A 23736-nucleotide genomic window follows, 5' to 3' on the forward strand; every position below is an offset into this window, starting at 1 on the left:
CCACCAAACTCACCCCATGGTTTGGAAATTGATGTGGGTATTTTCTTGATGAGAGTTTATAAGTGCGGGGAGCGATGGTGGGCATATAGCATCACTCCCTCACCGAACATCACACCAATGCGGCCATATTTGATACATTTTGAAGTGCTTTACACATTCCTGGTCAGCTTTGGTGTAGAGATTCATGCCCTCTCCCCGCACTATTCTGCATGCCAATTACAACAGAATGCGGAAACCTCCCCCTTGACTGGGTGCCCAGATGGAACGCTGTTTGTGTCACCCACAGATAGCAGAGCACGTTTTAAAACTGTCCAAGCTGCTGTAGAGTCCTTGTGGGTACCAGTCAGAATTTGTCCTGTTCCATGTCTTGATGTTCACAGACCAGAGACGGGCGACGCAATAATTCTGATTGGAGCAGGAGAATACTTTGAAAAGGTCAATGTTACGCGGTCCGCGCCGCTCACTCTTCTAGTATTTGTCTTTTTATCTGTGAAGTTTAATTACCAAGACATTTCTGTATAGGGCCAACTTGATCCTAACACTGCTCGCGATCCGGCAGGAAATGCTTCTCAACGCAACCTTGTTCACATTTGGTACAATTTATACGTCCTGCCTGGGATGACAGACCAGGACACTTCAACTCTCACCGTTGCACCTCCCTCTGGACAGCAGTCAGGTAATACTGACTTCAAAGCGTATAATATCGACTTCGAAAATCGTGCTGTAAGCTTTGACGTCTTTCTTGACTCACATCTGTACAATCTTAGCGATTCAGGCCAAGTACTCGATTTCTCAAGCTCTCGCTGGCTCCTTCATACATGCAAATGTTTCCTTCTATGGCTGCACCTTTGCCAGCTGGCAGGATACATGGTACACTGGCGTCGACGCATACTCATATGCTGTTGACACCATAATATACGGTCAAACTGATTGTGAGTCATGTGGCCTTGATTCGTGTAGGTTGCAGTTGCTAACACTGTTTTAAGATCTTTTCGGATCTGGAATGGCGTAAGGATGCATCAATGTATGTATAAACACCCTGAGTAACTATTGGAATAGCTGGTTCCAAAACGTCATTTTGGCCAACCGAGCTTGTGGTGGTGGTATCGTAGCATGGGCAGGTACAGAAGGCACCAGGAATGGAGCATTCATTGCCGATTCGAAAATCATTCAGGTCAGTCTTTTTTTTTACAGTGATTACTTGATCTGATTGTTATTTTCTTTCACTATTCAGTCCCCAGATGCAAATAGCACCACCGTCACTGATAGCCGATGCTACCTCGGTAAGCTAGAAATGGAGAATACACTTTAATTATAGTACTAAGGCACTTTCTTCCCTATGTAGGACGCCCGTGGAATCCCCTGGCCATCGCCGTATATTTGCGCACATATATGGATGAGAGCATTCATCCTAATGGTTTCATACACTGGTCCCACAAGTAAGCACGATTGCAAGATAATGACACCGATCTCTAACTTGTTCATGACAGAACATCTGTTCCAAAAACTGCATACTTCGCAGAGTATCGTTCGTCTGGTAAGCCTTGTGCCTTATGCTGCCGGTGTCGGATCCTTATGTCGCTCGCAGGTCCCGGAGGGAACACGTCGAAACGTTTACCCCAAGAGTATATATTGACCGACACGCAGGTGAATGAGAAATTCTCACTGGAGTCAGTGTTCGCCGGTAAACCAACGTGGATTGACTTTGAATATGTGGCGTAAGCGGGGGCTGCAGTGTTTAGCGGTGTTAGAGTGGAGTTTGCCGGTAGAGAGTTATAAGTCGGGAGTGCGCTGTGTGGGAAGAGCAACCCATCGGATCTCATCCTTCCTCGAATATCATCCGGTGCGAGAGCAGGCATACCCCGCTCCAGTGTATTAATGGATGTTGCCATGCTGTTCGTACTTCCAATGCTTGGATCTACGTTTTATTGCTCTGTATCGCTAGACTTTCGCGAGTCGTGAGCTATTTACCTTAGATGATTGCCCAACCGAGTCGTACCGTGTTAAAACAGCCGTCCATCATGATGCGCACTGTCCTTCGTCGCAGCCAGAGTCCAGGAAGAAAGGCAGTGTTGAGTAGTAAGAAGCTGAAGTATATTGATTCATCGAGATGGCGACTAATGCTATTCCCGACCGTCGCTGATTTCTCTTGCAATGGTGAGTTGATGGCTTGATGTTGATAATTGATCTTAAAGATGTCCAACTCATTCGACTGAGTGCTGTACATTCCCTGCCAAAGTCAACAGTCGATTTTCATCCGCATGTCCTCGAGGTTCAGAAACTCCCTATCAGACTGGATCTAAGGGGTCGGCGGTGGGCACATAACCGCATTTACTTATTCGAGCGCCAAAATCCATTTCCTTACATATGGTACATCATAACGGACAGAACGAAGGAATTCCTACTTGATTCCTACTGCAAGCCCCGGATCATGCAGTAATTATACAGAACTCAGATTGGTGAACAATGACTATACATATTTGAAGGAGTAAATGTCCAGAAGACGGGGTCCTCAGAAGAAGAAAAAGCGAGGGGATCGGAGACAAATTCCTATACATATAATATCTTCAATCCATACGCCCATTTATCGTCATCATCTCTGTCAGCTTCGCAACTTTCATTCGGGGAATAACATCAATTTCAAATGGCGCTGCATGAGAAATAACCGCATCACTGAAAGCGTGCGTGTTGATTGGGGCGCCAGGTCGTTGAGCAATGCGGAAAGACCACAAGAGAAGGGCGATGTTGATGTACAATGAGTGATTTGCAAGGTGCATGCCGGGACATACACTTTCAATGACGCATGAACCTCATTGATCAGTGTCAAAAAAGGTAGGCATGACTTACCGTCTACCAAAGCCATATACGATGAACTTCATATCATCCTTAAGGCGGCCTTCTGAATCAAGCCAACGCTGTGGATTGAAAACATCAGGATCTGGGAAGGCGATAGGATCACGAGAAAGAGTCCTGAGAAGTGCGCTTAGTGAAGCGATGTACACCGCAAAGCAACACTTTACCAATGGCACCCATAGACTATTGCACCCTCTGGAATGCAGTATCCTTGCTGATCACACACAGACTAGAATGAGAACGTGGATCATAACGAATTCAAGACACTGACCCAAAAAATATCCTTAGTTGCACGGTGGGGAAATCCTGAGGCGCATGTCAGCATCGTGCAGGAATGTGCCGAATTTGAAACTCACCTATACGGACGATAGGTCTCCATCTCAAGGCTTCCAATAAGAACGCATGTAATTGAGGGAGCGAGCTCGAGTCTTGAAATGTTGGTGCTACCACACAAAATTGATCAAAAAAATCAACCTCTTCATACCCCTTGGCATACCTCTGTCTGACCCGATGACCATATCGAGCTCCTCGTGTACTTTTGCCTGAGCCAATGGATGGCACGCCGCAGCCATGATAATAGCGGTAATTCCAACAGCGGTCTCAACAAAAAATGAGTAAGCTCGCGGAGATTATAAGTTACCCGACTTGCTGTATCAGATCCCGCCGCAAAGAATGTTCCGGCAAGATACGACATCTCATCTGTAGAGAGTTGGTGTCCTTCTGTGTTCTCCAAAAGTGTCTTGGTAAAAGATGAGCCAGCTATGTTTTGATCCTGGGTACAACATGACATAAGTGACATACGTTTATTGAGACAGAGAGCTCCTCACCATTTCACTCTTGACGCGGCTTAGTTGATGCCTGTAGAGCTCTAGCTCCTCATTATGCCACTCATAAAGTTGTTTTCCGTAACCGGGCAAGTAGCGCAAAAGGGGTACACGATCGACGAGATAAGCTCCTGGGCGAATTGCAACCTGGAAGCGTTCAGTGATTGTGCGGATACGGATAATTTCCGGATCGGTGTTGGCAGTAGGCGCAGACTTTCCATAAGCCACCCGAAGAATGACTGATACTGCATACCTTGGGCACCATATCTATGAAAAGATCACAAAAGGTCTTGATATTAACGTACCGATGTGCGTGCTTCTGGTGGTTCTTCGGGTCATTCAGCATGTCCAATATAAAATCCATCGCGTGCTCGCGCTGCATATCTTGGTATGTCTCTGCCGCTTTTGGTTGTAGATGGGTGTGTATTGCTTTGCGAAGGCGTCGTAATCGATATCCGTAACGAGCCAGGACTACACGCATTCCATTTGAGAGCATCTCACCCGCGGCAATCGACCGGGGTCGATCTACCAGTAACGCACCCTCTTTCTCCATGATGTCTGTGGCTGCCTATTAAGGGGACCGATGTCTGGTCACTGTCGGAGGAAGCTCAAGGTATGGGCAATATACCTCAATGCTGCCAATAACAATTATCACTTGACTACCTTGTCGGAACGACACAATTGGTCCATATTCTCGAACCATGTCGGTCAGTGCATGGCAAATGCTGAGTGGATTATCTGCATCAGCTTCTGATATCTCGGATAGAAACTCACTTCACAGCAGGTAAGGCGTTGCACCAGAACCAACGGGCGGGAGGCCCGGGAGGAAGCGGGATGCCCTTCCTACCCGCTAAGGGGGACATCTATAAAACATGACGAATAACACTACGAATGCGGCTGCGGCGACACCTGCAGCATAGTTGGCACTTGTGACGAAAGTTTCCATCCTCACAATGTCAAGTGAGATGGAATAAGACAGTATGAATGAGAATTAGATGTCTGAATCGGTATGATGAGCTGTACTTATCCGATTCGGTGTCCAACATCTTATGATGATACTAGTGACCTGGCACGCAACCAGTTAGAAGTCACTAGTCCGGGCCGATACCCGATTGACTACACGAGTTCTCAAATATCGGACTCGTGACCAGCCCGTCTATGAGGCAAACCGTCAATAGACGGACTGATAAACTGTTTGCCAGCCGCCGCTGAGCGGATCGAAGATTCTCATGATAACATTAACCTAACCTCTGGCCAATGAAAAAACAAGACTTTTCAACTTACTTTGCTTGGGGCCCACGACATGCGCTAGTATTAGAAGGCTAGAAGAAGGACAAATTCAATAGTATCCCTACAAGTACATGACTGTTTACTTGCCGAATTTCAGCTACCTTCACATCGATCGGCCATTGTTCGAGCTGGACAAACAAAAGGGTACCGTCCCGCCTATCACGATACAAGATACCCTAGAAATGGCAAGCTAGACTTGCGCAGCTTTCTCATTTTCGGACACCGTTCTCACCATATAATAATATGGTTGGAAATCGCCGTCACATTCCAGCGACGGCCAGCCGTAAAGCACCATTGAATGGGTCACTATGTCTGCCCAACTGTCATCCAAGGCCATAGCACAAGTCACTAACACAAGCCGCCGAACTATCAACCGAGTTCTTCGGCTCTGTTGTCAGGATAATTGTTACTTGATATCTACTGTACAGCTGAGAATTGGTATTGATACTCATCGATATTTCGACGCCCTGCTCCCTTTCCTCGCCCGCCGAATCAGTCAATATTGTGCAGTCCAGTAGCATTCTGGGGTATCTCGTCCGACGAAGTATCGGTGAATGAACAGAAATGGATTCTGGCCTATGGATGTGAAGTAGCTGTTACAGTCCGCTCGGCAGACGCTCAAATTCAATGTCCGACATCGGCAGTGGCGGCAAGTGACAACATACTTATGACGTAGACTAGATACCTACAATTTCCCAATGGATTTCACTTGGAATATGATAATAGAATGTGTGGAATGTGCTAAATGAAGTAGCTTATAATTAGGAATTGGTGCAAAATTTATTTTAGCAAACGAGTTACGAAAATAACGAAATGGTGGAGTGCGCGCATACTCGGAGTGAAAACTTGAAATTGTCAAAAAGATCTGGGCCTTGCTGGGAATCGAACCCAGGCCACTTGCACTTGTGATCACCCAAAGCAAGTATCGTACCTCTAGACTACAAGGCCTTGATGTATGTCCAGATATGATGACCCATATTGTTCAGGCAACAGACATGGCTCGGCTGACATTGGGCTGACATTGACCAGTTGTGTTAAAGTCTATCGTTTTGTACGGGGCTTTGGCTCCAGTATTCTTCTCTTTAATGATCAGTACTGTATATATCATGCACTCCTTAAACCCTTCCACTCTTTTAGCTTCTAGATCGCTTCGTACTACACTTTCGCCAGCGCGTCCTTCGAGCTTCGATGAACTGGAGGAGATTGTGAGAGAGTACGAGGCCAATGAGAAGGAGGTCACGGCGAAAGCTGTAGCGCATCCAATCGTACAGCCCATACCCTTGCGTCGACCGAACGTAATGTCTCTCGCGCACATCTTGTGCTTCGATCCTGGAGTTATTTCGGATCAAGCAACAATAGAAGAGAGCAAGGACAACGTGTCTGCCCCATCATCGCAGTACACTGGCATAGAGGTGTCAAGTTGGGATGAACCTGCTGGTAAGTACTTTGTAGGTCGTGAAGGATGCACTTATCAAGAAACCACCGCTAGCACCCTTCGAGGATATGGATGTTTACCTCAACTACTTTGATGAAGATGGGGAAGATATCACTCAGCCAAATTCACCCGTACAGTGGAGTGCCTCTCCGATGCTTGGATGGATACCTCCCAGTGGTTGCGAAGACATCGAGGTCGGTTACGAGGATCTGACGTGCTATTCAAGAGTTCCAAATTCAACCTTGCACCGCGTTCCCCGGGCATCTGATGAACCGGTGCATGTCAATCCATACCCAGCCACGCGACCAGCAGACGTGAGAGCCACACCAAATCAATCGACACATCCCCCTGCACAGCTTCCACGAACACGAGTCGTACTGGCCCCAAGCCAACGCACAGGAGCGAAGAGCAAGAGCAGAGACCGCAAAGCCAATTCGCGGGTGTCTTGTGGGTATGGGCAACCGCCGAGGGGTGGGATTCCTCCTGCGTTAGCTCGAGATGTGACGAAGTTTCATGCGCTACGCGCTGAACAGGAACATAAGCGCATGCGTGCTGCAGCTGCGAGAGCTGGTGAAGGGAGGAAGCCCAGTGTGCTACAGAGGGCCAGTGCGGAGACTGAGGATGGAATGGGGAGGATCTGCTAGTCACTGTTCCTCCACGGATGTTGATGGTCCACATGGTGTCTGTTACAGAAACTCTATTTGAGAGAGACTTGAATCAAACATCTTTATGGTTCTGCACACTGCAATGATTATTAGTTCACTACCCACGACGACGACAACTTTGAAGCAATTATTCTAGTCTGTGTGATACCGTGTCGCCATGTGAGTTGAGCAGTGCCCGTCGTGAGAAAACCCGAAACCATAGGCTAGCTGGAAATAGGACACTTTCCCTTTGCTCAGCTACAAACCGTTCAACGGGTCTCATTCGCTTCTTTCCCTGCTCCATCCACCTCGTCTTTCTCTGTGTCTGCCAGAGCATTTCTTTCCTTTCTTTCCTACCCAATTCTTCCTACTTCCTTCCCTAGCAGGGTAATTGCTTAACAACGCGCTCGCCACGAGCCGCCCGTCTGCTGGCATGTCACTCCATCAGAGGCTTGAGGCCGCCAGTGACCTCTCTGGCTTGTCTTCCATATCAGAGGATCTCATTGTCTCATGTCTTCGCGAGCGTTTCATGTCTGAATCAATTTACACCAACATCGGTACCAATTCCCTTGTCGCCGTGAACCCCCACAAGTATGTGTCTTCCAACGGCGACTCCGTCCTTCAAAAATATGCCTCAGATTATCGCGACACAACGGAAAACAAGTCTCCATTAGCACCTCATATTTTTCAGCTCGCAAATAATGCCTACTACCACATGAAACGAACTGCCCAGGACCAGTCTATTCTCATCGGGTAAGTGACCCCCATCAACACATGCATTACATCATCTGAAATAAAACCGCTTTCATTATAGCGGTGAGACTGGCAGCGGAAAATCAGAGAACCGCAGACTCGCCATAAAGACCATTCTTGAGCTTTCCGTCTCCAATCCAGGAAAGAAAGGCTCCAAACTCGCTACCCAATTACCCGCCGCAGAGTTTGTCATCGAGTCCTTTGGTAACGCCCGCACTTTGTTCAACCCAAATGCTTCTCGCTTCGGGAAATACACGGAGTTGCAGTTTACTGACCGTGGGCGCCTCTCCGGTGTTAAGACCCTCGACTATTACCTCGAGCGCAACCGCGTATCTTCCGTGCCATCCGGAGAGCGCAACTTCCACATCTTCTACTACCTCGTGGCAGGTGCAACTCAGGAAGAGCGCCAGCACCTCCACCTCTTGGATAAAACCCAGTACCGTTATCTCGGTCAGCGTGGTGCTATCCCAGCACGCCAAAACGGTGTGCGGGATGATGACGCCAACCGCTTTGAGCAGCTCAAGGTCGCTCTCAAGACAATTGGCTTGTCCAAGCGACACGTCGCTCAAACTTGCCAACTTCTCGCTGCCATTCTCCACCTCGGCAATCTTGAGTTTACCGTTGACCGTGGTCGTGACGTTGACGCTGCTGTCGTGCGTAACACAGATGTCCTTGGCATTGTTGCCGAATTCTTGGGTGTCCAAGCGGGTGCTTTGGAGGGCGCAATGTCCTACAAGACTAAGCTTGTAAAGAAGGAGCTCTGCACCGTCTTCCTTGACCCCGATGGTGCATCTGATAACCGAGATGATCTCGCAAAAACGTTGTATTCTCTTCTCTTCGCATGGTTGAACGAGCATATCAACCAGCGGCTGTGCCGTGAAGACTTCGACACGTTCATTGGCCTTTTCGACCTCCCCGGACCACAGAACATGACCAGTCGCCCCAACTCTCTTGATCAGTTCTGCATCAACTTTGCCAATGAACGCTTGCAGCACTTCGTCCAAAAACGTATCTTTGAGGCTCACGTGGACGAATATCAGAACGAGGGTATCTCACGTTTTGTTCCCACTGTCTCCTACTTCGACAACTCCGAGTGTGTGCGACTGCTTCAAAACAAGCCGGGTGGTCTTATCCACATCATGGATGATCAGGCTCGCCGCTCGCATAAGAAGACTGATCATTCGATGGTGGAAGCCTTTGGCAAGCGCTGGGGCAACCACTCGTCGTTCAAAGTCGGTGTCATAGATCGTTCTGGTTTCCCCACGTTCACCGTCAATCACTTCAACGGCCCTGTCGCCTACTCCGCTGAGGGCTTCTTGGACCGTAACCTCGATGCTCTTAACCCTGATTTCGTTTCCCTTCTTCGTGGCTCAGCTTCGGGCATTTCTGATGGCGCGGAGGGTGCTGGATCAATGAACCCCTTCGTTAAAGGCCTCTTCTCGGGTAAGGCTATTGCAACACAAGCCCACCCCAAAAACGAAGATACCATTGTTGCTGCCCAGCAGCCCGTCAAGCCCATGCGCGCTCCCTCCACTCGCCGCAAGGGCACAATTAAGCGCATGCCCACGCTGCGGGAAAGTGGCGTCGATGAACAGGATCGGGAAGACGACGATATCACTGCGTCCGCTGGGAGTGGCACACCTTGTGTCGCAGGCGAGTTCCGTTCCGCGCTCGACACGCTCTTCGAGACTCTAGGAGACACGCAGAACTGGTATGTTTTCTGCATTAACCCGAATGACTCGCAGCTACCCAACCAGCTCGAGGGTCGGTCTGTTAAGGGCCAGGTGCGCAGTCTAGGCTTAGCGGAGATCGCGAAGCGCAATGTGAATGTGTTTGAGGTGGGGATGACGCCGGAAGAGTTTTGTCAGAGGTATAGGGATCCGATTATGGCTTTGGGCATTTCGGAGGGAACTCCGAGGGAGCGTGTTGAGCAGACGCGGACTGCGTTATCGTTGAATGAGCGGGATGTTGTCCTTGGGCAATACAAGGTAAGCGAATTGAATACGCAGCTCAGGCACGTGTTAAATATCTTTCTAGGCCTTCCTATCACAAACGGCGTTCCACTCGCTCGAGGACCGCATTCGTGCATCGGATGTTGAGGAACAGAAGCGCAACCGTGTTCGTGATGCCGAGGCTGAGGCTGGACTTGATATCCGTGGCTTCGGCGACCCTTATGCTCCTTATCATTCACCTGGTGCTAATAATGGTGAGGACTCGCCGTTCGCCAACGCCTTCTCGGACCCTGCTCTTCCTCTCGTCTCCAATGCATCTCCCTTTCAGCGCGCTGATCTGTATGACGACGAGTACGACGAGCGCAAGTCTTTCCGCAGCGATGACTTTGACAACCGCAGCCGCCTCACAAGTAACCGAGACGACTCAAACTCCAACTACGGCACCGAATCCTATGCGCCCTCTCGCAACATGTTCCAGAACGCGGACAAGGAGGGTCTTATGGTGAAAGAAGCACTGCCTGGTGAGATCGGAGACGGCGAGACTACTGAAGTGCTTAAGGAATCTTCTGCGCGTCGTCGCTGGGTCGCGGTGTGCTGGGCTCTGACATGGTGGATGCCCTCTCTCTTCCTTAAGTGGATCGGCCGGATGAAGCGTGAAGATATCCGACAAGCATGGAGAGAAAAGCTCGCAATCAATTTCATCATCTGGTTCTTCTGCTCATGTGCTGTTTTCGTCATCGTCTTCCTGGGTGAGATCATTTGTCCTACGGAGCATGTTTTCAGCACTTCCGAATTGGCGTCACATTCATATACGGCTTCACCAAATAACGTGTATACCTCGATTCGGGGGGAGGTGTTCGATCTTACGACTGTTGCATCCACGCATCAGCGCATTGTCAGTGTTGTGCCCGTCAAGACGATCCTTCAGACGTATGGTGGTACTGCATCAGACGCGATCTTCCCCGTTCAGGTCAGAAGGATTCGTTCACGAGTTGATTCTTTCTAACCAATTTCAGGTCTCTGCATTGTGTAATGGCGTGACTGGCTCCGTCAGCCCATACGTTACCCTCAGCTCTGCCAATGACACCGATCCTAATGCTATTTACCACGACTTCCGCGCTTACACCAACGATTCTCGTCCAGATTGGTACTTTGAGAGTATGACCATTATGCGATGGAACAACCGCGTCGGATACATGGGTTACACACCACAGGAGATCAGTGACATGGCCAACTCTGGTTATTCGCTCGGCATCTACAACGATATGATCTACGACCTTACGTCCTACGTCAACTTCGGACCTGCCGTTGAAGCTCCATATGGCGAGCAGCTTCCTACGGGTATCGACACTGAATTCATGGACACATCTGTCGTCGACCTTTTCAAGTACAACTCAGGGCAGGATCTGACGAAGCAACTTGATTCTCTCAATCTTAATAGTGCTTTGCTGGAGAGCCAACTTACCTGTCTCCGCAACTTGTTTTTGATCGGTATGGTGGACAACCGTAATTCGCCACAGTGCCAATTCGCAGAGGGCATCTTGCTCGCACTGTCAATTTTGATGGTCAGCATCATCGGATTCAAGTTCATCGCTTCCATCAACTTTGCGTCTCCTCGTGCGCCTGAAGACCACGACAAGTTCGTTATCTGTCAGGTTCCTTGTTATACAGAAGGCGAGAGTTCATTGCGGAAAACCATCGACTCGCTGGCGCAGCTCAAATATGACGACAAGCGGAAACTTATTCTTGTCATCTGTGATGGGAATATCGTTGGTTCTGGGAATGACCGTCCCACGCCGCGCATTGTGCTTGACATCCTAGGAGCTGATCCTAATCTCGACCCCGAGCCACTCAGTTTCGTTTCGTTGGGTGAGGGTGCGAGACAGCATAACATGGGCAAGGTCTACTCTGGTCTGTATGAATGCGCTGGGCACGTTGTTCCTTACTTGGTCGTGGTGAAGATAGGCAAGCCATCTGAGCGTTCGCGGCCTGGTAACCGTGGCAAGCGTGATTCTCAGATGGTGATCATGCACTTCCTGAACAAGGTGAGGGTCTTTCATAGAACGATGGATTTAGCGCTTATATTCGAGCTGCGCAGGTTCACTTTAGTACGCCCATGAACCCACTCGAGCTGGAGATGTACCACCAGATCAAGAATGTGATTGGTGTCAACCCGACGTTCTTTGAGTATCTGTTTACGGTCGATGCCGATACGACGGTGGAGCCCTATTCTGTCAACCGGTTGATCTCTGCGTAAGTCGTTGTTAGTCACTATGGGATTTTGGCTTAATGTCTGTTTTTCTGTAGGTGTATTCATGACAAGAAAGTGCTTGGTGTTTGCGGTGAGACTGAGCTAGCGAACGCGAAGCAGTCAATTATCACCATGATGCAGGCAAGTTTGTTTTAGATTGATGAAGTGGTTGGAAATTCTAATGGATGTCTAGGTTTACGAGTACTTCATCTCGCATCACATGGCTAAGGCTTTCGAGAGTTTGTTCGGATCTGTTACCTGTTTACCTGGTTGTTTCACCCTGTATCGTTTGCGGACTCCCGATACCCACAAACCACTTTTGATCTCCAACCAAATGGTCCAGGACTACTCGCAGAATCGCGTCGATACCTTGCATATGAAGAACTTGTTGCATCTTGGAGAAGATCGATACCTCACCACGCTCCTCCTGAAACACTTCCCGCTGCACAAGACCCAATTCGTTCGCGATGCCCATGCATTTACCGTAGCGCCTGATGACTGGAAGATTCTACTCTCACAACGTCGTCGTTGGATCAACTCGACGGTTCACAACCTTGGAGAGCTGATGTTCTTGGAGCAGCTTTGTGGTTTCTGTTGTTTCTCCATGCGGTTTGTCGTCATGATCGATTTGGTTTCCACTATCATCCAGCCTATCACTGTCGGCTACGTGCGTCCACTTTCTTTTGGCTTTTTTTTTGATCCTGATTTGAAGTTATAGATTGTGTATCTCATTGTGGAAGTTTCTACCAAGCAAGAGACCCTCCCTGTTATCTCGCTTGTCATGATCGGTGCCGTGTATGGTTTACAAGCCCTTGTGTTTATCCTCCGGCGCAAGTGGGACATGGTTGGATGGATGGTCTTCTACATTTTGGCCATCCCGATCTTTTCTCTTATGCTTCCGCTCTATTCGTTCTGGCGTATGGATGACTTCTCTTGGGGTGCTACCCGTGTTGTGTTGGGTGAATCTGGCAAGAAGATGATTGTTCATGTAGGTGTTTTCTGGTCATTATTTGGAACGACGTTGATGAAGTTTTTTTAGGACGAAGGCAAGTTCGACCCGCGTGCCATTCCTCTCAAGTCTTGGAATGATTACGTGCGTAATTTCGGTCCTTTGTAGACACGCTATTGATTTCTGGTTCACAGGAAAACGAGCTTTGGGACAAGGAATCAAACCACAGTATTGGCTCGTGGGTACCTCCCAATCAGTTCCATAAGGAGGGATATGCCGCATCAGCTACTGCGTCGTTATACGGGCGCGAGACCTACTACGAGCCACGCGGTCATTCACCTGCGCCATCTCAATTTGGCATGATCCCACCTCCGGGATATCAATCAGGTCGCAATACACCCATGTCACAGCTGCGGCCCATGAGTGACGCTGGGATGTTGTACCAACCCATGCCGTCGCGGCCGCCAACAAATTATCTTGAAATGCCTCTACCGACCACGCGCAGTCATGAGGATATGGACTTGGCACCAGGTGTTCCTAGTGATGCTGAGCTTGATTATGCCGTCCATGAGATCCTCCGCACTGCCGACCTCAACTCTGTAACGAAACGCGAGATACGGCGTCAGCTCGAAGAACGATTTGGGATGGACTTGACGTCACGAAAGGGGACGATCAATGCCGCGATTGACCGGGTGCTACTTAGACAAGCATGAAATTGGACGGTGGTATTTAGACACGAGACGGACGGACAGACTCTCTAGATAGTACCAGAACGCGATCAGAACGCTATGTTTCAATGGTGGATCTAATTACGAACCTACACTTATGCGACAGGGAATGCCTACTCTTTCTTTCGACTTTCTTTTAATTACCATAGGACGTTCTTTGCTTGCTCTGCTGTTGGGTTTATATTCCATTTTTTATTGGACGTTGCATTATAACCCGCATGTGTTTTAATTACGAAATTGCATAAAGACATTCTGACATTGACCCGCACCGAGGTGATCACGTAACCTGACACAAACTGCCCTTTGTATTCTAGACTCGCAACCAGCCAGAAGCTGGTCCTGATTTCTCGCTTGTGTATTCACCCTGATCTCACTCAATTGCAGTTTGCATGACATACAGTGGTCTACGACTACATTATACTAACTTATACATCACTCCGTGATGCTCCCAACGAAAGGATTAAAATTGTAGTACGTACATCCGCTGTGATTCACATACATCGAGCCATGGGTGTCGGCGACTGTTGCGCCATCTTTGCTGAGCGCGATATAGGGAACTTGTGAATCCTCTGAAGGGAACGGTACAGAACCCATGGTCACACCCGGACCGGCGGTGAAATTTACTGTGTTGCTACCTATGGCAAGTGTGATAGTTGCAGTGTCTTTGAGCATCGCGAGTGCAAAAACGGCATCCTCAGGGTATGCAGCATTGCGTGGTAGGGTTCCGGTACTGCATTTGATGGCTTTGGGCCATGCCCGATACCAGAAAACGACCTCATCTTTCTATACGGAGAAAGAAAATTATCAAATTGAAGAGCGATTCAGCAAATGGCGCACCGTAATAGTCGGTGCAGAACCAGTCTTGAACCATGAGATATAGTATTGAGCTACATCTCGCCAAGCAGCATGTATGAAACCATCGACGTAAAGTGGGGCTTGTGTCCCAAGGTAAACCTACAAATCGCATGTCAACTCGAGCCGTAACTTCGACAACGGTATGAGGGGTTACTTTTGGATTGATATCCCCAATATAATGAGACTCGGCATAATCGTTCCAACTTACTAGAGCACGATGAGCTACGATCAACACAATAATAAGGCTACTGCACTGATTTCAACGATGTCGGGTTTCACATCATTCACGGCTTGCTGCCAGCGGTAGTTCCAGAGAGTATCACTATATTGGACCCAATCGCTAGCGCCACCGAAGTTCTTAAATTGCCAAGGCGAGACAGCTCGATTGAATGTCAACAAAGCCACGAAAACTCAGACTAAACTACTCACACATAATATACGGTCCACTGAGCGATGAGACGGCTGCTTGGTAGGCCAAATCCGTGGCTGTCGTCAAGTTTGCACCAACATCGGCAGGCCTAGCGAGACATTTTGTGAGAGTATCATTGTACTCTTTACGACATCGCTTACCAGGACCACCAATTGAAGAACCCATCAATCGAGGGGAACGTAGACACGAGTGAAGCAGCGCTCGAAGGGTCACGGTAAGTTGTGAACGCAGGTGCAAGTGTGATGTGTATGCCTTGGCTCTGAAGTGCGCTCTTGAAGCCAGCCCAGAAGTCTTCTCCGTAACTCTCCCCTGAGTATGTTGATACAAGTATAGTATTATTCCAGAGAAATGTACTTGGACTTGACGAGTGATTTGCAACAATATTGGCCATATCACTCTGCTTCCAAGTGTCTGACATATCAAAGGAATAGAAGAGCTTGAAGCCTAAAGATTCTGCAGCTGCATATGCATCAACAATCCTGTCAACTTCATAGTCATTTGCGGCAATGTTCAATGCTAAGCATGAGCCGTACATGAGTGACTGAAAGCTTGAACGAGAGACATGAGAAAGACGTACCAAAGCCATCGATGCCAATGTTCTGAGCTGTTGTCATTTCATTCGTCCAATCACTTTCGGCATACGAATACGAGTTTTGTGCCTATACAACGAGATTAGCAGCAGGAAATACAGTCGGAGAGTCTAAAAGACTAGCCATGAAATGGGCGAAAACGTGTTGCGCATTTGTGACGCACGCTAAGGCAACACATATCAGGAAGAGGAACATGAACTTTTGCACAGTAACTGAAGTCCTGAACGTTGACTCACTCTGGGAAACATTCATCTTCTTTTATACGGTAGTTCGGACTGGGATATGTCAGCTGTCGAATTGGAAGGAAGTTGAAGAGTACAAACCTCACCAAAGTTGTGACCGAATTCCGAGTGGGTGGGCAGATCCAAGCTGGCTAAGCCCATATGTACAATATTTATGCACAAGATGCCGCCGCCGCCTGCTGATGCATCTACCATGTTGTTATGTTCTGTCTCCTATTTATTGCCGTCACTACTATCAGTCCTACGCATCGACGATGAAGGTAAATCTACGCATTCCCTTCATCTCTGATACACTGCTTGGAAGTTGGAACTGAACTGCGGCAGTAACACAGCATGACCAATAGCACCCGGTAGTCCCTGGTGCTATTGCAAGTAGAGTTTCGCACAGTACCTGCGAACGAACCCAAGAAGTTATTTCCGATTCCCGATAGACAGACAACAAAATCAAGCCGACGTGGTGTCACATCCATTGAAATAGCTTTGGCCCCAACTTGGAAAATGATGGAAAGCTACAACTTCTGATCACGAGCGCCGGCCAGGTTGTTTGTGAGTAATGTATAGTATTGAACCTACTGATGTTCGTGATGGAGGCACTGTCATGACTTGGAAACCATCCTCACAAATTCCGCCTCAATCAAACGGCACAGGACGGATGCCTGGACCCTCGATCCTCTTTCCTGGCTCTCGCTCCATTTGGGCTGCCGCAAATGCACTAGGTACGGGTATACCGCAACAATCACCCCATCCTTCATGTGCATGTCCATCTCCGTGATGCGATTCGTCGGAAGATGGAGGCGGTGGTCCTTCGTATGGAAGAATGGATCCAAACAGGAAATGTTGCATGACAGGCAGCTTCCCTAGAACCTCTGCTTGATACATCTTGATCATTCCGGAGTTGACTTTTTCCCAGGTTTTCACCTACACAAGTTAGATGGGTCAATGTACCGAGGGCCGCAGCACGCACTGCTGATATATCATCCAGCATTGGTGAGTGCCATCTAAGTGAGGCCGTTTTGATCTATATCCAAATCTTGAGAGGTCAAATAGGCACGCAATACAAAACATACGAACGGAGTTGATGAACTTTATGCAAGAGAAGTACATATAATCCTTCGATAGTTCATCTACGATCTCTGCATCATGTATGGCCTTCGGTCGTACAAACTTGTGTCCTGCAGTAGAAAAGGTCAGGACTCGTTGCACACTATAACTAATTGCGACGTGCCGCGTAGCTGTGAAGAACCAAAGAGGAAAGGTAAAAAATGATAATCGTCGAGACCCCAGACGCCATGAGATCCAGCGGGTTCTAGCCAATACGTTGACTGAAGTATGCGCATGATTTGAATATATCTGAAAGGGATGAGCGATGAACAGAATAAATGTTTTGAGAATGCACCTCCAAAACACGAGAGTAACAAGCGCGGTGTGATCACTTGCCGTAACAACCTGCAGACGATCTAGACATATCCTGTGAGATGGATAAGGATCAAGCGAATTAAAATTATAGAAAGACTTACAGCCAGCAAAGAAAATTCAATTCCATACCGCTCCCATAGTCAATGCGCTCTCGGTTCCCCCAAGCCTGCGAGAAATAGGTAGTTAATTCGGGCGTAGCATTTTGATCTAGGCCGGGAAGGTCGGCATGCAACGACGGTGCCAACTTGAATACGGTAGAAGTAAGTGTGAGGAACGAAGGGAGAAGAATTGCAAGACCTACACTTTGGACTTTGTCGTAGAACGACCTGAAGGCCGGATTGCCAAATCTTGATGCCTTGTTCTCAACCGGGGGAGTCTCATGAGCCAGTTGCTCTATTCGATCTAACAAGCGGAGGATGGCGTTTATCCCCTGAGCTTACGCAAGAACAATGGATTAGATGTAAGGATAAAATTCGAGGAGGAAACGCACTAGAGATTCTGGGTGCGCGTCGGTAAGCTTCACACCCACCACGGAAGCATTCAGAACCTCGATGTACGATGTGATGGTATTGTAAGTAGCAGATGATTGAAACGCGGTCAACTGGGTGCTAGACAAGACACGCTTGGCTGGAATCTCGAAGGCAATCGACATCGTAGTACTAAGTCAAGGAAGATCCCATAATGTCGGACTTACCCGATGCGACTTCGAAGGCCCCCCTTCGAAATCAAACATTGACTGAAGCTCATTTGAAGGACAGCGACAAGTCTTATAATCTGAGCAGCCACTCAAAAGTCTTTTGGGGTTCTCGAACTTATCAAGTACTTATGTGCCACGAATGGTGCATGCAGACGTGGCATGTTCAAGCAGTCATGCTTTGGCGATCCGAATACATGCATATTGCCCATGACCACACGACAGGCCCACACCCACTCGAACTGTTGACATGGCCCCGTGGAGCAGCAGACATACATCAGTAAAATGCATACACCAAATGGACAATGCCTTTTTTCTTTAAAAAAAGCGGACATGTGGACGTCACAGCAAGATGGGACATACGGCCCCAGTGGATGACAACCCCCGAATCTCGACATCGGGATTCTTGGAAAGAAACTCATTGGCAAAGACCAAAAGGCTTCTAATAATGGTGATACAGAGATTTATCCGACCACGGGGGTCCATTCGTGATTGCAGGGAAAAGCACAGCTGAACCTGATAATCCAGTAACTTTTCATCCGTCTTGATAGGCCTGAACTACAATGATGGGTCGAGGCTTTGGAACTACACAGGAAATGCAATTGTAGGGTGGATATCTAAGCAGGTGTTAAATGAAATCAGAGGTGAGGTACCCAGTGATCTTCTATGCGTGTGTTTGAACTCGACCGGCGGTGATAATCCGCAGATTTAGGCTACATTTGTGTATACATCTGATAAGAAATGTAACAGGACTCACCTAGATCATTGCGAATGCCATAGTGACAAGTCTTGTCGCAATCTTCCGTTGAAGTCGTACCTGTAACCTTGGTCAATTACCGCATGCCATGATGCTGTGTGCGGCATAGTGTCGATTGATATCCCTGGCACATCTTATTAGCACGGTGCCATGCAGGAGCTATAGTTATATATCCATCGGATGAACGTTGAACGTTCAAGTTCAAGTTTGCAGTATAAAATCCACTAGTATTGAGTGACTGGTATTGATAAAGGTGTAGCGCCGAAGAACGAAGACGATGGAGAACTACTAGCGATGAGTCAATGACACGAATGCTTGCAGCCGTGGGAAAGTCATTCATATTGACCAAACAACACTAAAGTCTTTACGAATAGGTTGTACCAGTAGTACCACAACAAGTGTAAGTGTTTGTTACCTGCTAGCACAGGAATTGATGCCATCGTGTCTGCTTGATAGCGATACTTATAATTGCAATAACGTCGTTCAAGTGCCTGTCATCATGATGCCAGATGTTTCCCAAAGGGTGTTTCATGACCGCAGTATCTGCTCGCAAGCTTGTGCGTGGGATTGCCGGAAGTGTAATATGCTTTGCGCACACTTTGGACCCAAGATTGTTTATCGTAATCAAATGCTTTAATACAGAGTAGATTCACCTTTCTGCTTCGTGTGTCCACAAGGGATTACTAGCATTCATTGTGGTAACAATTCGGGGCGCGTGCGACAGACTCACTGATCAGACACACTAGCACGAAAGTATGCCTTTAGTGTTCTTAAATCTTACTTACCACATGTCGACTTGCAGGCAACCCGAGGTATCATGGCGTTGACAACCCCGAAGGCTGAGCTCATTGGCGCTTTTATGGAGTCACTGGCATACGGTTTTGTCATCCCATCTCTATATGTGTCCCATGCTAATCCTTGCCTAGGTGTATATCTGATGGTGTTTAGTCAATGCATGTCTGTACTGAGGAACAGGCAATCGCGACCAAGTGATTACTTGGTCGGGACTGCAATTTCATTGTTCATCTTCATCACGGCAGTGCGTGTCTCGTCGACTCAACATTGTCGACGTATCTTATGCATAACTCTCTAGCACGTTGCCGTTGATATCCTGCGCAATATACAGGCTTTCACTACAGACAAGGCAGAGCCAAATTATCCAACCATATATTATGGGACATTTGACACTTGGCAGAACATGCTGAAGACTAGTCTGTATGTTGCTGTTACATTGGTGTCCGACGCATTCATTGTACGCGTCCTAAACTTATCGTTATCAAAATCTGAGCATCTCTGCAGTTATACCGCTCATTCATTGTATGGGGTAGGAGTTACCTCATCTCCATCTTCCCTTTCTTGTTATTCATCGCGGACATTGGTTTGTTTCATTCTGCCATCCATCTGATACGGCTAACACGTAATATAGCTATGGGTGTTCTCTTGGTATACACTTTGAGCCGTGTCGTTCCGGGTGAAAACGTCTTCGCCGATGCTCTCTCTGTTCGCGTCAAGATATTCTACTCGACTACTCTGACCATGAACGTGATCTGCACATGTTTGTTTGTTACTCTACATCCGGGACCAGACTGAATTCGCATTTCAGTGCTGATTGCAGTCAAGATTTTAAAGATCCAAAAAGCGGTCACATCCTTCGCAAAAAGCGGTGGGGAACAGGTCTCTCGTTTGGTGCCAATCATAGTTGAATCTGGTAAAAATTCTAGCAATGCCTTCTCTGATATGTGTTCATGCTCCGGTAGGTTCTGTGTACTCAGCCTTACTCGTGGTTATGATTGGAACATGTGCTTCTGGCTCTCCAGCCATGTTCATCGTTTTGAATTCAGTGAGTCTAGCTATTCTTTCCAAAAAGACTTAACTAACAGCATATCGATCAAGATATCACCGATTATCGTGAGTTCCGTGTATTTTATCTCCTCAATTTGCTCACCCTACGTCCGACACAGGGCATCGTGGTATGTTGATTCCCCGCGACTGTTTCTCCTCCCTTTCTCACGTGCATCGTTCCTCCAGTTCTCTTCCGTTATCGTCCGCGTCGGTCTGGGCGTATCTCATGGCGATTCCCATCGCGCCAATGGCACAATATCTTCCTCGCGGAACGTTCAGTGGATGACACGTGTGGGTTCCAGGCTACCCAATAGGGAGCCGCCGATTTATGCTGCGCCATTCCCGTATGGGGGTGTTCAGGTCTCGCTGCAGCAAACTGTGCATACTCATGCCGACACCTTACCGGATGACATCGAGAATGGCATCTCAAACTTACATACAAAGGGCTCTTTCTAGGCTCTTTCTGTGTGATATAGCAACGGAGAAAACGTGTATTTGTCATTTATTTATCAATCCGACCAAGAATTTAGCGAAGAGAATGGCCGGCTGTTGAGCTGAGGTGTGGTGTGGTTTATAGATAGGTTCGATTGACGCATGTGGTCATAGACTTAGCGAGACACTGTTGGGTAACATGGATGAACGTTGAACCTACATCTTCGGCGAGGGCGAAGGGTTTGCAGAGACTCCGCATACAATGTACCCATGCAGTATACCCATAAGACAACGGTAAGACCATTAAGATCCCTCGACAGTGTTACTTGATTTGGTCCCTGAAGCTTCTGAAGGCTTGATTGAATTGAGATACAATTCGGTCCGGAATCACGCAGATTCTAAATATTTCGTGCAAGTTGATCAAAATGATCAATCACCCTCGTGGAAATTTTGCAGACTAGAGTTTGTTCTTTAGGCCACCTTTAAACTTGCCCACTACCGCAATCTATATACCAGTTCTCTTCAAAGATATCCCAGAGTCCACAAGGATGAGTAAAGTAGTGCAAGTCATGGACTTGAAGCGACATCCCGTGGTAACCGTTCCATAAGTGCAATGAAGCTAACACAAATTCAAAATCCTCCCTCTTTGACATTTTCCACTGATATAGATATGGGCCTGGCTGCAATGTGCCTTCAAATTCTGCCTCCAGTCCGAGGTCTTCATGCCGCGGTTCTTCGGGTTATGATCTCCTCTCTAAAATCCGTCCTCTATTTCCAAATACTTGAATGATGTTGTGTTATTTTAGATGGGTCACACTTATATCGACTAATTTCATGCATATGTTGAAGCCGGGCCCTGGGCCTGAACGGTAGAACTACTTGAAATGATATAAGTAACTAGGCTAATAACTAACGGGCTGATACCATATAAGCCTAACGCACTGCTCTCGATGTCAATCTATCACTCAAATGCACAACTCCTCGAGGGTATCAGAGTTTACCAAATGAGGTGACCACTATAGTTCAAAAAGGCGTCAAAACCTAATGATGTGCATCAGACAATTATACCACACGTACCCGTCGACAAAATATTCTGCGCCTGTCATGTAACTGGCATGATCGGACAGGAGTAAGATCGCCTGACCTGTCATCTCATATGGCTTTTGAGGCGGTGAGCGCCTGTCGGATCAAGATTATTTGATACATACCTCGGCGAAGCGTCCGAGCGGTATGGTCTTTGCCTGATGCTCGAGGACGGAAGTTTCCATACCCGAGGTTTGATCTGTGTTCACTGGTATCAAACGTTTAACAAGTTAGGACCAACAGGATTATTGTAAGATACTGACCATAACCAGGGGACAGCGCATTCACTCTAATCCCATGAGTGGCCCACTCTGCTGCCAACCCTTTCATGAGGATGGACACAGCACCCTTGGATGAATTGTAGAAGACTTGAGTCAATGGCTTATTTGGCGCAACTTGGTTGATGATCCGAGAGCTCATGGAGGATGTAATAACGATCGAACCGCCATACTTCTTGTCAATCCACAACCTGCCATATCCATTTGGCTCGCGCTTTGCAAAATACTACCTCATGATAGAACTCACTTTGCCACAGCCTTGGTGCTGTTGAATACACCAAGGACGTTAACACCGTACACTTTATGGAAGTCTCTGCTGGTCAGCTCGAGTGCAGGTTTGACCACGGAGACGCCAGCATTCTGTGATATCAAGTCCCTCGTTTTGAAGAAATGACATGGCCGAAGAACGTTCCACTTACTGCTATGAGTCCTGTCACCGGACCGAGATCTTTGTCGATAAGAGAAAACGTCTCGGTTGTCTTCTGTGCATCGGATATATCGCATTGATAAGCCTGCGTACACAAACAGGGAGGGTTAATGCAATAAGTCAACCGCCAAACATTCCACCAACCTTGACTTGCACGCCATATTCTTTCCTAAGGTTCTCAGCTACTTCATGCGCGTCCTTAGAGCTCCTGAAATACACATTTCATTTGTAGAATATGAACGCCCGACTCGGGGCCAACCTGTAGATAATAGCCACTCGTGCACCAGCATGGGCAACAGCGCGACTATAAGCGTATCCAATCCCGCGGTTGCCCCCAGTGATGATAATGCATTTGTCTACGGCGAGGCGAACAATGTCAAGCGAAAGGTGACGTATGGACAATCACGCACTGGAGAAGTCGATTGTAAAACCTTTCGAAGCCATGGTATGTTGCATACGTCCATGAGGTTTGGCATTTGTGATTCGAGATATATGTAGTGTGGACGAAAGAGAAGTGCGAGGAGGTCCCAGATCCCCAACTTGTATTCTGGCGAGCTTCAGGAACCGACGTCATAACCACCTCGGTGAAATTGCCTTTCTCCGAGTCGTACTAGGAACTCACATTAATCGAGGATAAGGAACGTGCACGTAGCGCGAGCTTTTGGTAGGCTGAATGCATGTCTTCGTATAATAGGTTGATAGAATAGCTGAAGATGTAAGTTGCTGACCAGGTGAACCGGATGCATCTATATATGCTCTCCCGACCTAATCGGAATCTGTGGAGCTCTGTGGAGCTGTACTACTGCAGTCACTTGTATTCACAATTTCAGTGACGTTCCGGGAGAGGTATCAACAAGCATTACCTTTTCACATCCGTCAGGCAAGCCGAAGCCTAAGGCCTAAGCCCCGACGGTCGAGGCACGCCGAGCAGAAGTTGTTGCGGCTAACACCAAAATTACTACTTACTGACTAAGCAACAGAAAGGGCCGGGAAGACCCGAGGAAACCCCAG

At 47.8% G+C, this 23736-nt stretch overlaps 8 protein-coding genes and 1 non-coding gene across 9 annotated transcripts; 4 read left to right on the forward strand and 5 right to left on the reverse strand.

Moving 5' to 3' along the window:
* The first annotated feature begins 103 nt into the window (after positions 1-103).
* Positions 104-1948, forward strand: F5891DRAFT_561644 (carbohydrate esterase family 8 protein). Its single transcript, XM_041372270.1, has 10 exons — positions 104-332; positions 381-471; positions 523-723; positions 776-932; positions 987-1008; positions 1060-1174; positions 1235-1283; positions 1346-1439; positions 1491-1537; positions 1589-1948. Exons 1-10 carry the CDS (start codon positions 118-120, stop codon positions 1720-1722), a joined length of 1125 nt encoding a protein of 374 aa, XP_041222531.1. The 5' UTR covers positions 104-117; the 3' UTR covers positions 1723-1948.
* Positions 1949-2229: 281 nt separating this feature from the next.
* On the reverse strand, positions 2230-4672 carry F5891DRAFT_561641 (cytochrome P450). Its single transcript, XM_041372269.1, has 11 exons — positions 4452-4672; positions 4306-4402; positions 3983-4245; positions 3681-3930; positions 3503-3625; positions 3350-3452; positions 3210-3296; positions 3125-3159; positions 3021-3067; positions 2848-2970; positions 2230-2790 (listed from the first exon to the last, which is right to left on the reverse strand). Exons 1-11 carry the CDS (start codon positions 4538-4540, stop codon positions 2568-2570), a joined length of 1440 nt encoding a protein of 479 aa, XP_041222532.1. The 5' UTR covers positions 4541-4672; the 3' UTR covers positions 2230-2567.
* Positions 4673-5834: 1162 nt separating this feature from the next.
* On the reverse strand, positions 5835-5915 carry F5891DRAFT_t93. Its single transcript has one exon. It is a non-coding gene; the product is annotated as a tRNA-Pro (tRNA).
* A 67-nt stretch (positions 5916-5982) lies between these two features.
* On the forward strand, positions 5983-7237 carry F5891DRAFT_1050897 (uncharacterized protein). Its single transcript, XM_041362468.1, has 2 exons — positions 5983-6404; positions 6457-7237. Exons 1-2 carry the CDS (start codon positions 6053-6055, stop codon positions 7044-7046), a joined length of 942 nt encoding a protein of 313 aa, XP_041222533.1. The 5' UTR covers positions 5983-6052; the 3' UTR covers positions 7047-7237.
* Positions 7227-13941, forward strand: F5891DRAFT_1280296 (glycosyltransferase family 2 protein). Its single transcript, XM_041370406.1, has 10 exons — positions 7227-7799; positions 7861-9787; positions 9837-10721; positions 10768-11796; positions 11850-12004; positions 12059-12143; positions 12196-12669; positions 12721-12990; positions 13042-13095; positions 13146-13941. The coding sequence occupies exons 1-10, from the start codon at positions 7480-7482 to the stop codon at positions 13662-13664; spliced, it is 5718 nt and encodes a 1905-aa protein (XP_041222534.1). The 5' UTR covers positions 7227-7479; the 3' UTR covers positions 13665-13941.
* A 111-nt stretch (positions 13942-14052) lies between these two features.
* On the reverse strand, positions 14053-15958 carry F5891DRAFT_561838 (glycoside hydrolase family 71 protein). The gene is made up of 10 exons (XM_041372272.1): positions 15878-15958; positions 15791-15829; positions 15678-15718; positions 15542-15623; positions 15105-15480; positions 14964-15052; positions 14789-14914; positions 14689-14741; positions 14517-14633; positions 14053-14462 (listed from the first exon to the last, which is right to left on the reverse strand). Exons 2-10 carry the CDS (start codon positions 15804-15806, stop codon positions 14112-14114), a joined length of 1251 nt encoding a protein of 416 aa, XP_041222535.1. The 5' UTR covers positions 15807-15829; positions 15878-15958; the 3' UTR covers positions 14053-14111.
* Positions 15959-16346: 388 nt separating this feature from the next.
* On the reverse strand, positions 16347-17968 carry F5891DRAFT_561799 (Phosphotyrosyl phosphatase activator). Its single transcript, XM_041372271.1, has 8 exons — positions 17703-17968; positions 17514-17642; positions 17314-17456; positions 17193-17264; positions 17022-17146; positions 16868-16968; positions 16761-16814; positions 16347-16714 (listed from the first exon to the last, which is right to left on the reverse strand). Exons 1-8 carry the CDS (start codon positions 17862-17864, stop codon positions 16427-16429), a joined length of 1074 nt encoding a protein of 357 aa, XP_041222536.1. The 5' UTR covers positions 17865-17968; the 3' UTR covers positions 16347-16426.
* A 1087-nt stretch (positions 17969-19055) lies between these two features.
* Positions 19056-21040, forward strand: F5891DRAFT_1050918 (uncharacterized protein). The gene is made up of 11 exons (XM_041362469.1): positions 19056-19416; positions 19466-19541; positions 19590-19702; positions 19757-19915; positions 19963-20041; positions 20090-20218; positions 20267-20371; positions 20421-20503; positions 20557-20571; positions 20625-20633; positions 20692-21040. The coding sequence occupies exons 2-11, from the start codon at positions 19481-19483 to the stop codon at positions 20959-20961; spliced, it is 1023 nt and encodes a 340-aa protein (XP_041222537.1). The 5' UTR covers positions 19056-19416; positions 19466-19480; the 3' UTR covers positions 20962-21040.
* A 719-nt stretch (positions 21041-21759) lies between these two features.
* On the reverse strand, positions 21760-23656 carry F5891DRAFT_1050922 (uncharacterized protein). The gene is made up of 10 exons (XM_041362470.1): positions 23589-23656; positions 23136-23536; positions 22985-23081; positions 22870-22933; positions 22718-22810; positions 22546-22658; positions 22284-22489; positions 22146-22228; positions 22015-22097; positions 21760-21953 (listed from the first exon to the last, which is right to left on the reverse strand). Exons 2-10 carry the CDS (start codon positions 23179-23181, stop codon positions 21935-21937), a joined length of 804 nt encoding a protein of 267 aa, XP_041222538.1. The 5' UTR covers positions 23182-23536; positions 23589-23656; the 3' UTR covers positions 21760-21934.
* Between the last annotated feature and the right edge of the window lie 80 nt (positions 23657-23736).

This window comes from Suillus fuscotomentosus (genome assembly GCF_016647785.1).
Source record: "Suillus fuscotomentosus strain FC203 chromosome Unknown F5891scaffold_50, whole genome shotgun sequence".
NCBI classification, from domain to species: domain Eukaryota; kingdom Fungi; phylum Basidiomycota; class Agaricomycetes; order Boletales; family Suillaceae; genus Suillus; species Suillus fuscotomentosus.